At 37.0% G+C, this 15,023-nt stretch overlaps 1 protein-coding gene across 2 annotated transcripts in view; it reads left to right on the plus strand.

Annotated features, from left to right (window-relative positions):
* The window catches only part of PRKD3 (protein kinase D3), a 77,226-nt gene that overhangs the window by 1,255 nt on the left and 60,948 nt on the right, over positions 1-15,023 (plus strand). Inside the window, exon 2 of one of the 2 annotated variants that reach the window (XM_027113360.1) lies at positions 6,525-7,482. The exons of the other annotated variant lie outside the window; for it this stretch is intronic. Within the exon in view, the coding sequence (XP_026969161.1) occupies positions 7,195-7,482 (288 nt within the window). The 5' untranslated portion in view covers positions 6,525-7,194. The remainder of the gene's footprint in view (positions 1-6,524; positions 7,483-15,023) is intronic. 2 annotated transcript variants of the gene reach the window in all.

Raw genomic sequence — 15,023 nt, forward strand, 5'->3', positions numbered from 1 at the left:
TCCCCGACCGAGATCTAGGCCAGTTTTACTTAATAAAGGAACCCTTTCCTCCTTCCGTGTTAGGATCTGGATTCAGAGCTGGCATGGACATTCAGCCAAAAAAAATGTTACAAGTTTTATTAAAAGTATTTAAAACGTGTCACAGAAGCCTTCATGTTAGGTTTTGCTTCGGTAGGTAATGTAGATGTGGTCGGCCTGATCAGAGGAACTTGAATATTTGACAAGCCAGTTTTCCATCCTCAGTTCTATAATTTGGTATATAGCTTTTAACTTTTTAGGATGACTCAGATTCAAGAATGTTGACTGGTTTATTATCTTGAAGTGAATGTTTTAAGCATCTCAGATCGTAGTGAGTCTTTTAAATACATAAATTTTAGAAGCTTTCAGTTTCATGAGGTGACGTCTTTAAAATAGAAATTTCTCTCTTAGTGGATTGCTTTTAATCTAAAAAATGCCATGGCCCCCCCAAAAACGAGCTTAATAAATCAAGTTCTTGGATATTAAATTTTTAAAATTATATAAGAATTGGAAAAATCTTATACAGAAAAAAAGAATGGTCATTTAAATGCATGTTTCTTAAGGGACATTTTGTTCTCATTTTTAAAAGACATTCTAAAGTTGATGAAAATATTACCATATTAGAGTTAATTGCTCATTTTAAAAATAAACTGATTTTACAGAACTTGATATTGGGAAATTATTAGCTAGTACAGTTTTTAATTTGATTTATTAATAATCATGCTTATGATTCATAATCTGTGCAGACAGTACTTTGAGTCTGATTATGTAATTCAAATTGAACGTGTGTGTGAGCCTTTTTGGAGCAGTTGTCTCATTAATGAAAAAACTTGAGATAATGTACTTAGGAGATGTTTTAATTTTAATTTCAGTGTAGAAGAAGGTTTTCTCCACTTGTGTGATTAGTTTATAGTGGCTGTATGTAAGAAATTGCTCACTGGCTATGAGTCAGATTTCTCAGATACCACTGGTGCAGAGAGAGGTTATGAAGATACATTAAGCCAAACGTAAATTTGTACAGCATCACCAGACTGGCAGTCCGTAATCTGGTTACTGGATAAACTTTTTAGTGCCTGAGCAGAGAGCAGACTTGGTGTGCTCTCTCTCTGTTCTCTCTGACATTGGAAAAGACTGAGATTCAAATACCTCTGGTCTAGATGAGCTGAATTTTACCAGCAACAATTTAGTTGAATACTGAGCTTTTAGGAGGAAAAGTATTTATATTAATCTAAGGTAATAGTTACATTTTTGAAAATATATAAGTAGATGTAGGAAATTGCTAGAAACTATGATTTTAAAAACCATGAACAAAGTTACTTGGATTTTTCATACAATATAAAAGCAACATCAGGATTAAGCAAAGTCAGGCCTGTATCAAGGTAGAATATGGATAATGACTTCAGGACTCTGGTCAGTATTGCATTGAAAAAGGCCATATGCTTTTTGTACGTACTAAAAGAATACAGTACATATCAACAGGAGAAAAAAGACCCTGCATTCATTAGCATTCCTAGCACACAAAACTTAATCGAACCAGGAAAACTGTTACTGGTAGGGAGTCATGGTAAATATTATGCTATTCTGACTAGGAAAAGTGTTTTACCTCTTAACTTTTGCCTTTACTGAGTACAAAAAGGACACTGGCTACACTAAATGATGAGCTTCGTTTTGAAGTATTTACTAGCTGGATTTGTTTTGTCTTCCGGAATCCTCTTTGCTTCTCTCTCTGCTTCCCTGACTCCTACTTATCCTTTGGTTTTAGCTTCCTTAAAGGTGCCTTGCCTGTGAACCTCAGTTGAAATTAGTTCCTCTCAGTATACTCTGTCATATCACTTTTCATGATTTGTAATTGCCTTGCTATTAATGTGAATATTTGTTTAATGTGTGTGTCCTATATCACACTCTAAGCTCCGGAGAGAGCAATAGCCATGTCTGTTTTGGTCACTGCTGTACAACCCGAGTCTCTCATAACAGTCTAGCAGATAATAGGCACTCAATAAATATTTGTTGAATGACAATGCTGCTGTTAGAGCTTCTTATAATTAGAGGCTTTGCTAAGAAATGAGATAATGTATATGTAGGGGGAGTTGAGGGAGAGGGAGAGAAAGGGTAGATCAACTTGTGATGTTACCGTGAAGTAACCCTCTGTTAAGTCACCTAAACCTCCAGAGCCTTTATTTTTACCTTGTCTGTAATAATAGGGCAGGTTGGGCTCAAGATTCCTTTAAAATGCCATCTTTTGATTCCATTCAGCAATAGTGACAATTTCATTTGAATGAAATATGTGACAGATAATTCCCCCAAAGAATATTTGAGATGTTGCAAATAAACATATTAGAAATGCTTGCCAACTCACAGCTATTAGCAACAAACATATCTAATTGATTTATGAATTAGTATGTGTACTATTGTCTCAGATTTCTGATTGAAGCATAAAGACAAAATTAGAGTTGTTAGATTTTTTTTTTGATATTTAGTCTTAATATTTTGCACCCTACATCTTGTTGCATCTTACAGATCAAATCAAGGTTCCGTAAAGCAAAACAAGGAGAGGGAAAACAGATGGGGTGAGTGGGCAGAAGCTAATATGACAGCTCACTTAGTTTCTTCTATTTGTGTTCATGCTGAAACTGTAAAAAATATTTTTATGCAAAAGTATGACATAGTTTGTTAATAGTTATCGATCATTTTGATAGTTGATTATAATCATAAGACAGTTACTGTTATTTGGCTAATATTAGCAGGTATTATAAAATGGAAATTTAGTGGGAAGATATCTGTCACAAATAAATTATTATTCTTGAACACAGCAGTGTCTTGTATTTTGAAGTATTTAACCTGCATACAGTATTATTCATAGATATTTGACTCACCTTTTTATGACAGTTGTTCAGCTTTTTGAAACTTCTCAAGCCAGGTATTTTAAGGACCTCATTACCTCATGAGAAAACCTGTTGTAGATTGTTGTTAGATTGTTGGTAATGAAGTGAAGTAGTATAAAGAACATGGGCTTTGGAGTCAGGGAAACTTTGGTGTGAATCCCAGTTCCATCACTTATTAGCTGTGTAGTCGTGGATAGGCAACAATTCTGAAACTCTGGTTCCTTTTCTGTAAAGCAGTTAAACAAATTTCCTAGTGTCATAGCAAGGATTTAATGAAGTATGATATCTCAATTTCAGTGTTTAGTATGAAGTAGGAGCTTAATTGTTAATTCTTTCACCTAATTACTGTGAAAATTGCTAAAACTTAGCACTTAGGATAAGCCAGGTACTACTGTAGATATTGTACATGCAGTAGCGCAGTCCTCATAGCTGTTATCTTCATTTTACCTCTACCCTCTATCTACCCTCTACAATGATACTGAATAAAACCAGTTATTCTCTGTTAATTTCCTAATCTTATGTTTGCACTGTGTCCACCCAGTAACACAACTTCCTGGGTGTGTGGTGTGAGTAGGGATAACACTTCATAAATGAATACATTGTTATCAATAGCAAAAAATAAATAAATCATCCATATAAAAATGGGGAGAAAAACCAATTATTCTCTTAACACCTTTTCAAATATTTGAAGACCATTATTGTGCTTGGTTGTGTTAAGCATAATTTGTCACATGACATTGTTTTCAGCTTTATCTAGATATGTACTCTTTATTATTTTTTTACATCAATATAGCTCTTAAAAGTGTGGACTGTAAAAATGAATACAGTGGTAACGTAAGCTGACTAGCAACCAGTATGCTGATTGATGCTGATGTGTTCTCAGTGTCCTGGGGGTTTATGTTTACATTAGTTCTTTTAGTCACCCATTATATTAGCAGCCATTATTAAACTCTTGGTTGATCACACCTCTAGTGAACAGGTTCTAAGTCAGCATTTCTCCATTTCTATATTGCACATTTAACTTTTTGAACTAAATGTAAAGCTTTACTCTCATCATTGTTATAGTTCACTTGAATTTTAGTTTATTTCTCCCAGATTGTACACTCTGAGGATTTTATAAGCATGTCTTCCATGTCTTTATTATCTTATAAATAATCAAAAACAATATAGGGCCAAGGGCAGCGTTCCAATGCACTCCCCTAAAGACTTCTCTAAGTTGATACAGAGCAGCAAACTTAACCAACTACACTAACATCTAACTCATACTCAAACAACGTATTTACAAAAATAGCATGGAATATCATCTTGAGAATTGTTTTGGCCAGAATACACTAATTTTTTTTCTGGCTTTGCTAATTGTGTGATCTCGGGCAAGTACTTTAAGTCAGTTTTCTCAACTATGAAATGGGTTGTTGTGAGGATTAAGTGAGGAAACACATATGGAATGCTTAGAACGGTGTCTGGCAGATAGAGCTCAATTACTGTGAGTTATTATTTCCTCCATCTAAAAAGGCCAATAACCCCCTTTTTAAAAGGTGTAAATGTAGCTGATTTGGCATTCAGTTTGAATTCATGCTGACTTCTAGTGATCATTATATTCTAAGTATTGGAAAACCATTTGCTTTCATAATCTATTCTCAGATTTGACTAAGGGTTAACATTGTTTATATGTCTGCAGTTTCTGAAATCACTTCCCCACTCCTCCAGCCCACAAAACTTGAAGCCGTTCTGACCCATCTCCAGCCCATGACTGTTTCTCACTTTCTGAGCTCTTTCTCCAAGATGATAGGAGTCAGCTTTGTAATTGCACTGACTAATTGCTTTAGCAATATGGAGTGCATTGCATCTGAACCCGAAGACTTGCACTTCCATAAAGATGTGTTAGTCCCTCGTATTCACGAGGCTCAGGTTTCAGTTCTCAATGCTCTGCTACAACTTTAGTTTAAAAACTCAGAGAAAGTAAGCAAAAGACAAGTTGAGCAATTGTGCTTCTCAATGTGCTCTCTCAACCTTAACATCCTCTCTGAGCGGTGATTCTCTCAGTTCCTTGTTCTTTCAGAAATGGTATGTGATTGTGGAGACACCACTTGGTAGGAAAGTATGAAACTTGGGTCCTGATTCCCACTCCACCTCTTAATGGCCATTTGATGCTGGGCAAGTTACTTTATCTGCTTTTGCTTCCGTTAACTCATCTGCAAAAATAATAAATAATATTTGCCTTGTCAAATTCCAAAGAGATATCATGAGATAAAGCATATAAAACATTTACAAGATGTTAAGTGCTGTACAATATAAAATGGGTTAAAATTACTTATCTGAATGTAGTTCTAAAAGCTGTTATCTTTAAGCAGTTTTTTTCTAAGCCATACTTTTTCTTGAACTTGCTCATTCCTAATACTGTATCTGTATGTTTTTGCTCTTTTGTTATGTTCATCCTCATTTATTTAGCCCCATTAACTACTTTCCAGAGTCATTCTGCAACCACATTGGATGCTTCACTCTTTTTCATCATTAGACTTGTTTACAGGTATATGGATGGAATTTAAATTGAAAGATCCTTCTCTTGTGAGCCATTTCACTTAGCCATGGGGTCGTACTTTTAGTTTTTGAACTGTCCTTATGTAAAACTGTGATACATATGTAACTGTGCTTAGTGTTCTCTTTTTCACTTTTAGAAATTTTTTATGACAAGATCGCTTTTTCCTATGTTCCTGTATGTCTTTTATACTTCTTTGTGTGTCATATAACTGTGTTTAGTATATGCTTCCTTAGTTTTCTGAAAGAAATCTGCTTAGATTTAAACTTTTAATATAAAAAAGAATACTCTTGTCTATGTTAGGGCAGTATTATACATCTTTTGTATGGCCAAGTGGTACTTTATTTCTATGACGATGTCAGTTTTACTTTTCTTTTTTGTCCCTTCTGTTTTTGTCATAACTCAGTTGTGTATTTGTGGAATAAAAGTGTTTGACCTTCAAGTTTTAGGTATTAGTGAGGAATAGCAGGGTTTTGTTTTTTGCTCTTTTTTTTTTTTTATCAGGAGGCTCTCCCTGAAATCATGGGCTCTGATAACTAGACCAAAAAAAAAAAGGCTACCCATTAGGATTTATTGGTGAATTATAAACATACAGCCAAAACATATCATTTTAAAAAAGTACAAGGATTCTTTTTTTTTAATTAATTAATAAATTTTATTTATTTTGGCTGTGTTGTGTCTTCATTGTTGCACCCGAGCTTTCTCTAGTTGCGGTGAGCAGGGGCTGCTCTTCGTTGCAGTTGTGCAGGCTTCTCGTTGCAGTGGCTTCTTTTTTTGCGGAGCGTGGGCTCTAGGTGCGCAGGCTTCAGTAGTTGAGGCTCACGGGCTTCAGTAGTTGTGACACGTGGGCTCAGTAGTTGTGGCTCGCGGGCTCTAGAGCGCAGGCTCAGTAGTTGTGGCGCACGGGCTTAGTTGCTCTGCAGCATGTGGGATCTTCCTGGACCAGAGCTCAAACCCATGTCCCCTGCATTGGCAGGCAGATTCTTAACCACTGGGCCACCAGGGAAGCCCCAGGGATTCTTGCATTTTTAAAATAATGTTAAATGAGTATAAAATATTAAAAGTTTCTAAAAAATTTCTACCTACAGGCTACCTACATTTCAGAAAGCATCAACTTTTCTCCATGGGCCCATTCACCAAGTGGAATATGCCTGTACTATTTTAAAAAGCCTTTGTGCTTAATCCTGGAAAAATTTGCTCCTCCAAAATGAAAATGAGGACATTTGAGAAGGTGATTTAAGGTGTGGACATTTGAGAAAGTGTCCCATTAGATTCAGGAACCAAAGGATAAGTACTGAATAGACTAATCCTAAACACTTTTTATTTTTTAAACTAGGAGGATTTTATTTTGACAGAAAAACAACTTTTATTCATTATGTATTTTCTGAAATTAAAAGAGAGAGACAAGAATAGACTTAAAAGAAAATAGATGAAGATGTTTAGTAAATAAACAATGTCAACTCTCTTCTGATGAGGATAATTCAGTGATGTTAAATCCTTTCCAAAACCCTGGTTGTGGTCCTAAAGACAAGACTCTTCTTTGATGGGACTGATATTAAGGGAAGTGGGACCTTTTGTATATTCAACTCACAGTTGTAGAACTTGCCATCATCAGCATGAGTGGCTTAAAAGAGGAAATAAAGAAGCTTTCAACTAAATCTGAAAGTACAGTCATTTTTTTACCACTGTGATTTTAAGGCCTCTTCATAACCATTGAAAAAGAATTGACAACTGTTTTAAAAGATTAAAGAAAGGCAGATGTCTGCAAACAATTCTCCTCCATCATCCCAGAAGTCTGTAATACCTGCAACTCTTCCTGCTGTGCTTCCAGCTCCTTCTCCGTGTTCAAGTCCTAAAACAGGACTCTCTGCGCGACTCTCTAATGGAAGCTTCAGTGCACCATCACTCACCAACTCCAGAGGCTCAGTGCATACAATCTCATTTCTACTGCAAATTGGCCTTACACGGGAGAGTATTACCATCGAAGCCCAGGAACTATCTTTATCTGCTGTCAAGGATCTTGTGTGCTCCATTGTTTATCAAAAGGTACTGTGCATGCTATTTATGTCAGTAGTTTTTCTAAGTAATATTGTTTCTACTGCTTTTCTATAAATTATACATGCAACAGTGAGTTAACACATATGGATCAATCAGTTGTTTATATCTTAATTCTGAGCATTGGGAGAGAGTCCTGATAGACTAAAAGCTTAAAGTCTGAAATTTCAGAGTCTAACAGCTGGAGCCTATATCCAGGCTTTAAAATACTGCTTATTCAATTCATCTCTTGAAGAGCAGGAAAATCAGTGTAAAGTCAAGAGGACTTAAGCAGTCTCACTTGTTTTCAGAGAAAACAGTCAGGAGGTAGAAGGCACAAGGCATCAAGGGGGCTTACCAAAAGGATGAGACACAGCTGCTGCTGAGTCCAGGTCCATACCTCGTTCTTCCTAGGTCCCCTGTATGCTGCCCTTTTGTCCCCTTTAGATCCTGATTTCACCTAAACTGCCAGAGGACCACACTCTCTCTGTCTCTTAAAAATTAGGTGAATCAGCTGTAATATATATCAGAATAGAAGAAAAATTTTAAATTTAAAATCACCCTCAAATTTTAAATTGAGGGTGATTTTATTTTGCTTCCAATCAACTCACCCCCTGCCCTGTACCATACCATTTTTTAAGGAATCTTAGCTAAATTTCTTTAATAATCTTGATTTGATGCATGAGCTGGTATGTTCTATGTTTTATCATAAAACTGTATATAAGTAGTATGAATTGGTTACATTTTCTTTTTAATGGACCAAGCCTATGTTTCAAACAACTTAGTATACTTTATGTTTTAAAAATCCTATCAGTAAGATTAATGTGTTTGGATAATGCTCCTCATCTTACTGTTTTTGTTTCAGTTACTTATGCTTTACATGGTTTGTCATTATCTTCTGATGTAGAAGTAATTAACAGTCAAAAAAATGTTATGTGGTTTGTGAAAATGACCCTTGTCTCCTGTGTGTTAACAGTGACTTATCTATTTAAATGTGGCCAAAAGTAATTTTAGGTATTCTTTTGTAGATCTGTAGAACGATCTTTGTGTCTTTAAGTATCTTTGCTTTTAATTTCCCTTTCATCAGATGGTAACAGATGTTTTAATAAATATTTTTGCAACTAGGTTTTTAATTTAATGGTAAGATTTTAACTTAAATACAATTTGTAACTTTATTGTCTCTCTTTTTTTGAGCCCATAGAAAATCATAACTGATGTTTTGGTAGAGTCTATATTATTCAGTTTTCAACCTTTGGAAATTTGACTTAGTTCTTATATTTATACAGAGGCATACTGATTTTCTACAGGATCACTTTAGAATGAATGTTACTTCCTCATTAATATAGATGTGAGAAGTGGGTCAGATGGGTCAAGTTCTTGGGAAGCTAGGTTAAAAATCATAATCTATGAAAAATTCTAGTGAAGCCAAGGAAATAAGATATGGCTCAAGAAAAGATAATTCAGGGTGAACTTTATGCAAATATAAAATAGAATTATTGATTATGGAGATAGCCAGCATAAAATGAATATCATGGTGAACTGAATTTGAATCAATATTATAGTGATATGGGGATGTGCTTGGCAAAAATATAAAACATGTATGTGACATAATCTTATTACACACTCCTTTTGACATGTGCTAGAATCCTAACTGTTGTTTAAGTGTAGTGAAAAAGAGTATTGAGCTTGTAACTAGGTCAGCTGTATTGTTTTTTGTTTGTTTTTGGCCATCCCATACAGCTTGCGGGATCTTAGTTCGCCAACCAGGGATTGAACCCAGGCCCTCAGCAGTGAGAGCACAGAGTCCTAACCACTGGACCGCCAGGGAATGCCCAGCTCTGTTGTTTATTAACTGCATACCTTTGTGTGATTTGACTTCTCTGTATTACATTTCCACATCTATCAAATGATTGAGTTGGGATGATTTTTTTTTAAATAAATTTATTTATTTTATTTTATTTTTATTTTTGGCTGTGTTGGGTCTTCGTCACTGCACACGGGCTTTCTCTAGTTGTGGCGAGCGGGGGCTACTCTTTGTTGCGGAGCACAGGCTTCAGTAGTTGTGGCACGCAGGCTCAGTAGTTGTGGCTCGCAGTCTCTAGAGCACAGGCTCAGTAGTTGTGGCGCACGGGCTTAGTTGCTCTACGGCATGTGGGATCTTCCTGGACCAGGGCTCGAACCCGTGTCCCCTGCATTGGCAGGCAGATTCTTAACCACTGCTCCACCAGGGAAGCCCGAGTTGGGATGATTTCTAGTGTGTAATTCCAGCTGTGAAATTCTGAATCATTTAACCTAAAGTTAAGTCTTCACTTTAGAGACAGATAAAGGAGAAAGGAATTTCAAGGAATGATCTACTCAGGTCCTAACTGGAAAGAAATCTTAAGGGAACCAACTCAGATTCTGGGTTTGATAGAGAGGTTTCATGGATCCCTAAGTCACCTGGGAGATGGAAAAACCATGTCAGAAATTCTTTTCTTTTTACATTCTCTCTTAGATTCTTGCTTGCTAATCACTTACTTCCATTACCTACACATGCATAGCTCCAGGTTAACTCCCAGGACTCTGATGGGCACACTTGCTTTTCTTATTTCTGTTCTTAGTAAATACATTTATTGAACCTTTTAAAGGTAGAGCACTGGTTAAATTTTAAGAAGTAGATTAACCAAATGTCCCTTCCCTCAAAAAGCTTATAGTCTGGTAAGGGAAACATTTACCAGAATAAAATATGAGAAGTAGGAAGTGAAGTTAAAATAAAAAGTGCTCTTCTCAGGTTGATAAAAGATATGAAAGACTTCATGTGAAATGTAACATTTCATCTGATACTTAAAGAATGAGTAAGATATCAGTGATATGGGAGGTAAGGAGTACATACCAAGGCAAAAAAATCAGGATGAGCAAAGATATGGGAGGGGAAAGGAGGAAGATTATAATTGACAACATTTATTGAGTACCTACTGTATGTCAGGAGCTTCGCACACCCTTTCTGCTTAATACTTGCAACAAGTTTTGGTGCATCTCACATAGTTAATGTGAGTTTTTTTTTTTCTTGTGATGAGAATTTGTAAGATCTGTTCTCTTAAAAACTTTCAGATATAAAGTATTGTTAACTGTAGTCACCATGCTGTACATTACATTGCCTGAACTTACTTATTTTATAACTAGAAGTTAGTACCCTTTGACCACTTTCACCCATTTCCCCACCTTCTACCCTTTATCTCTAGTAATCACCAGCTCTGGTTTTTCCAGATTCCACATATAAGTGAAATCATACAATATTTATTTTTCTCTGCTTGACTTATCTTACTTATTAGCATAATGCCCTCAAGGTCCATCCACGTTGTTGCAAATGATAGGATTTCCTTCCTTTTAAGATTGAATTGTGTGTGTGTGTGTGTGTATCACATTTTCTTTATCCATCTGTAGATGGACACATAGGTTGTTTCCACATCTTGGCTATTGTAAATAATGATGCAATAACATGAGGGTGCAGATTTCACTCAAGATAGTGATTTCATATCCTTTGACTGTATACCCAGAAGTGGAATTGCTGGATCACATGGTAGTTCGGTTTTTAATTTTTTGAGGAACCTCCATGCTGTTCCATAGTGCCTGCACCAATTTACATTCCCATTAACAGTGCACCAGGGTTCCCATTTCTCCACATCCTTGTCAACATATGTTATTATCCTTTTGACAGTAGCCATTCTAACGGGTGTGATGTGATACCTCATTGTGATTTTGATTTGCATTTCCCTGATGATTATTGATGGAAAACTTTTTCATGTACCTGTTGGCCATTTGTATGTCTTTTTTGGAAAAATGTTTATTAAGTTCTTCTGCCCAGTTTTTAAAAAAATAAATTTATTTTATTTATTTTATTTTTGGCTACATTGAGTTTTCGTTGCTGCACGTGGGCTTTTCTCTGGTTGTGGCGAGTGGGGGCTACTCAGTTGCAGTGTGCGGGCTTCTCGTGGTGGCTTCTCTTCTTGCAGACCATGGGCTCTAGGTGTGCAGGCTTCAGTAGTTGTGGCACGCGGGCTCAGTAGTTGTGGCGCACGGACTTAGTTGCTCTGCGGCATGTGGGATTTTCCCAGACCAGGGCTCGAACCCGTGTCCCCTGCATTGGCAGGCAGATTCTTAACCACTGCACCACCAGGGAAGTCCTCCTCTGCCCATTTTTTAATCTAATTGATAGGTGGTTTTTTGTTTTGTTTTGTGTTGTTTTCTTTTGATATTGAGTTATATGAGTTCTTTATATATTTTGGATATTAACCCTTTATCAGATATAAGATTTGAAGATATTTTCTCCAATTCCATAGGTTTCCTTTTAATTTTTTTTTTTTTTTTTTTTTTGGCGGTACACGGACCTCTCCCTGTTGTGGCCTCTCCCGTTGCGGAGCACAGGCTCTGGACACGCAGGCTCAGCGGCCATGGCTCACGGGCCCAGCCGCTCCGCGGCATATGGGATCTTCTCGGACCGGGACACGAACCTGTGTCCCCTGCATCAGCAGGCGGACTCTCAACCACTGCACCACCAGGGAAGCCCTTCCTTTTCATTTTTTAATGGTTTCCTTTGCTATAGAGAAGCTTTTAGTTTGATTTAGTCATACTTGTTTATTTTTGCTTTTGTTGCCTTTGCTGTTTATGTCAAATCCAAAAAATCATTGCTGGGTTCGATGTCAAGGAGCTTACCCTCTTATGTTTTCTTCTAGGAGTTTTATGGTTTCAGATCTTATGTTCAAGTCTGTAGTCCATTTTCAGTTGATTTTTGTGTACAGTGTAAGACTGGGCTTCAGTTTCATTCTTCTGCATGTGGCTCTTCAGTTTTCCCAGCACCATTTATTGAAGAGACTGTCCTTTCCCGTTGTATATTCTTGGCTCCTTTGTTGTAAATAAATATGTACGCATGGGTTTATTTCTGGGCTCTATTCTGTTTCATTGATTTAATGTGTCCATTTTTATGCCAATACCATATTGGTTTGATTACTGTGACTTTGAAGTGTAGTTTGAAATCAGAGGCATGATGCCTCCAGCTTTGTTCTTCTTAAGACTGTTTTGGCTATTTGGGGTCTTCTGTGGTTCCATACAAATTTTAAGATTGCTTTTTCTATTTTTGTGAAAAATAATCATTGGAATTTTGATAGGAATTGCATTGAATCAGTAGATCATTTTGGGTAGTATGGACATCTTAATATTCTTTCAGTTTGTGAACATAGAATATCTATTTATTTGCATCTTCTACAATTTCTTTCATCAATGTCTTACAGTTCCCAGTGTATAGGTCTTTCACCTCCTTGGTTAAATTTATTTGTAGGTATTTTATTCTTTTTGATACACCTGCACGTGAGTTTGTTTCTTTTTTTTTTCTGACTGCGTCAGGTCTTAGTTGAGGCATGTGGGATCTTTGTTGAGGCATGCGGGATCTTTGTTGAGGCATGCAGGATCTTTCGTTGCTGTGTGGGGGCTTCTCTCTAGTTGTGGCATGCAAGCTTCTCTCTACTTGTGGCATGCGGGTTTTTCTCTCTCTAGTGGTGGTGCGCAGACTTCTCTCTAGTTGTGGCATGCGGGCTTCTCTCTAGTTGTGGCGTGTGGGTTTTTCTCTCTCTAGTTGTGGTGCACAGACTTCTCTCTAGTTATGGTGTGCGGGCTTCTCTATAGTTGTGGGGTGTGGGTTTTTCTCTCTCTAGTTGTGCACGGGCTCCAGGGTGCATGGGCTCAGTAGTTTGCGGCATGCAGGCTCTCTCGTTGAGGCGCATGAGCTCAGTAGTTGTGGTGCACAGGCTTAGTTGCATGTGGGCTCTTAGCTCCCCGACCAGGGATGGAACCTGCATCCCCTGTATTGGAAGGCGGATTCTTTACCGCTGGACCACCAGGGAAGTCCTGAGATAGCTTCTAATTTCTCTTTCCAGTAGTATGTTATTAGTATATAGAAATGCAATTGATTTTTGTATATTGACTTTGTATCCTGTAACTTTACTGAATTTTTAAATTAATTTTAACAGTTTTTTTGGTGGAGTCTTTAAGCTTTTCTATATATAGTGTCACGTCTTCTGCACATATACAGTTTTGCTTCTTCCTTTCTGATTTGTATGTCTTTTATGTCTTTCGCTTGTCTAACTGCTCTGACTAGGACTTCCAGTACTATGCTGAATAAAGATGGTGAGAGTGGACATCCTGTCTTGTTCCTGATCTTAAAGGAAAAGTTTTCAGCTTTTCACCATTGAGTATGATGTTAGCTGTGGGCTTGTTAATATATGGTCTTTATTATTTTGAAGTACGTCCCTTCTCCACTCACTTTGTTGAGAGTTTTTGTCATGATGGATGTTGAATTTGGTTAAATGCTCTTTCTGCAACTATTGAGATGATTATGATTTTTATCTTTCATATTGTTAATGTAGTGTGTCACGTTTATTGATGTGTGTGCGTTGAAACATCCTTTCATCCCTGGAATAAATGCCACTTGATGATGTGTGCGATCCTTTTAATGAATTCAGTTGGTTAACATTTTGTTGAGGATATTTATGTATATGTTCATCAGGGATATTAGGCTGTAATTTTCTTGTAGTGTCCTCGTCTGGCTTTATTATCAGGGTAATGTGGGTCTTGTAAAATGAGTTTGGAAGTGTTCCTTCTACTTCTATTTTTTGGAAGAATTTAAGAAGGATTGGTATTCTTATTTAAATATTTGGTAGAATTTACCAGTAAAGCCCTCTGGTTCTGAGCTTTTGTTTGTTGAGAGGTTTCTGATTACTGATTCAGCCTCCTTACTATTAATTGATCTATTAAGATTTTCTATTCCTTCATGATTCAGGATTAGTAGGTTGCATGTTTCTAGGAATTTATCTACTTCCTCTAAGTGTCCAGTTTGTTGGTGTGTAATTGTTCATAGTAGCCTCTTATGATCCTTTGTATTTATGTGTATCAGTTGTAATGTCTTCTCTTTCATTTGTAATTTAGTTTATATGAGTCTTCTTTTTTTCTTGTTAAGTCTGTATAAAGGCTTGTCGATTTTGTTTATCTTTTTTAAAAACCAGCTCTTAGTTTCATTGATCTTTTCTGTTGTGTTTTTAGTCTCTATTTCATTTATTTCCACTGTGATCTTTGTTATTTCCTTCCTTCTACTACTTCTTGTTCTTCTTTTTCTAGTTTCTTGAGGTATAAAGTTAGGTTGTTTATTTGAGATCTTTCTGTTTTCTTTTTATTCTTTTTATTTTTATTTTTGGCTGCATTGGGTCTTCGTTGCTGTGCATGGGCTTTCTCTAGTTGTGGTGAGCGGGGGCTGTTCTTCATTGCACTGCATGGGCTTCTCATTGAGGTGGCTTCTCTTGTTGAGGAGCATGGGCTCTAGGCACATGGGCTTCAGTAGCTGTGGTTCGTGGGCTCTAGAGCGCAGGCTCAGTAGTTGTGGCACACGGGCTTAGTTGCTCCACGGCTTGTGGGATCTTCACGGACCAGGGCTTGAACCCGTGTCCCCTGCATTGGCTGGCGGATTCTTAACCACTGCACCACCAGGGAAGTCTTGAACATCTCTTTGAGGGGCACAATTCAACAGT

This window comes from Aethalodelphis obliquidens, unplaced genomic scaffold, assembly GCF_003676395.1.
Source record: "Aethalodelphis obliquidens isolate GAN/ISIS:26980383/991018 unplaced genomic scaffold, ASM367639v1 scaffold12, whole genome shotgun sequence".
In the NCBI taxonomy this organism is placed as follows: domain Eukaryota; kingdom Metazoa; phylum Chordata; class Mammalia; order Artiodactyla; family Delphinidae; genus Aethalodelphis; species Aethalodelphis obliquidens.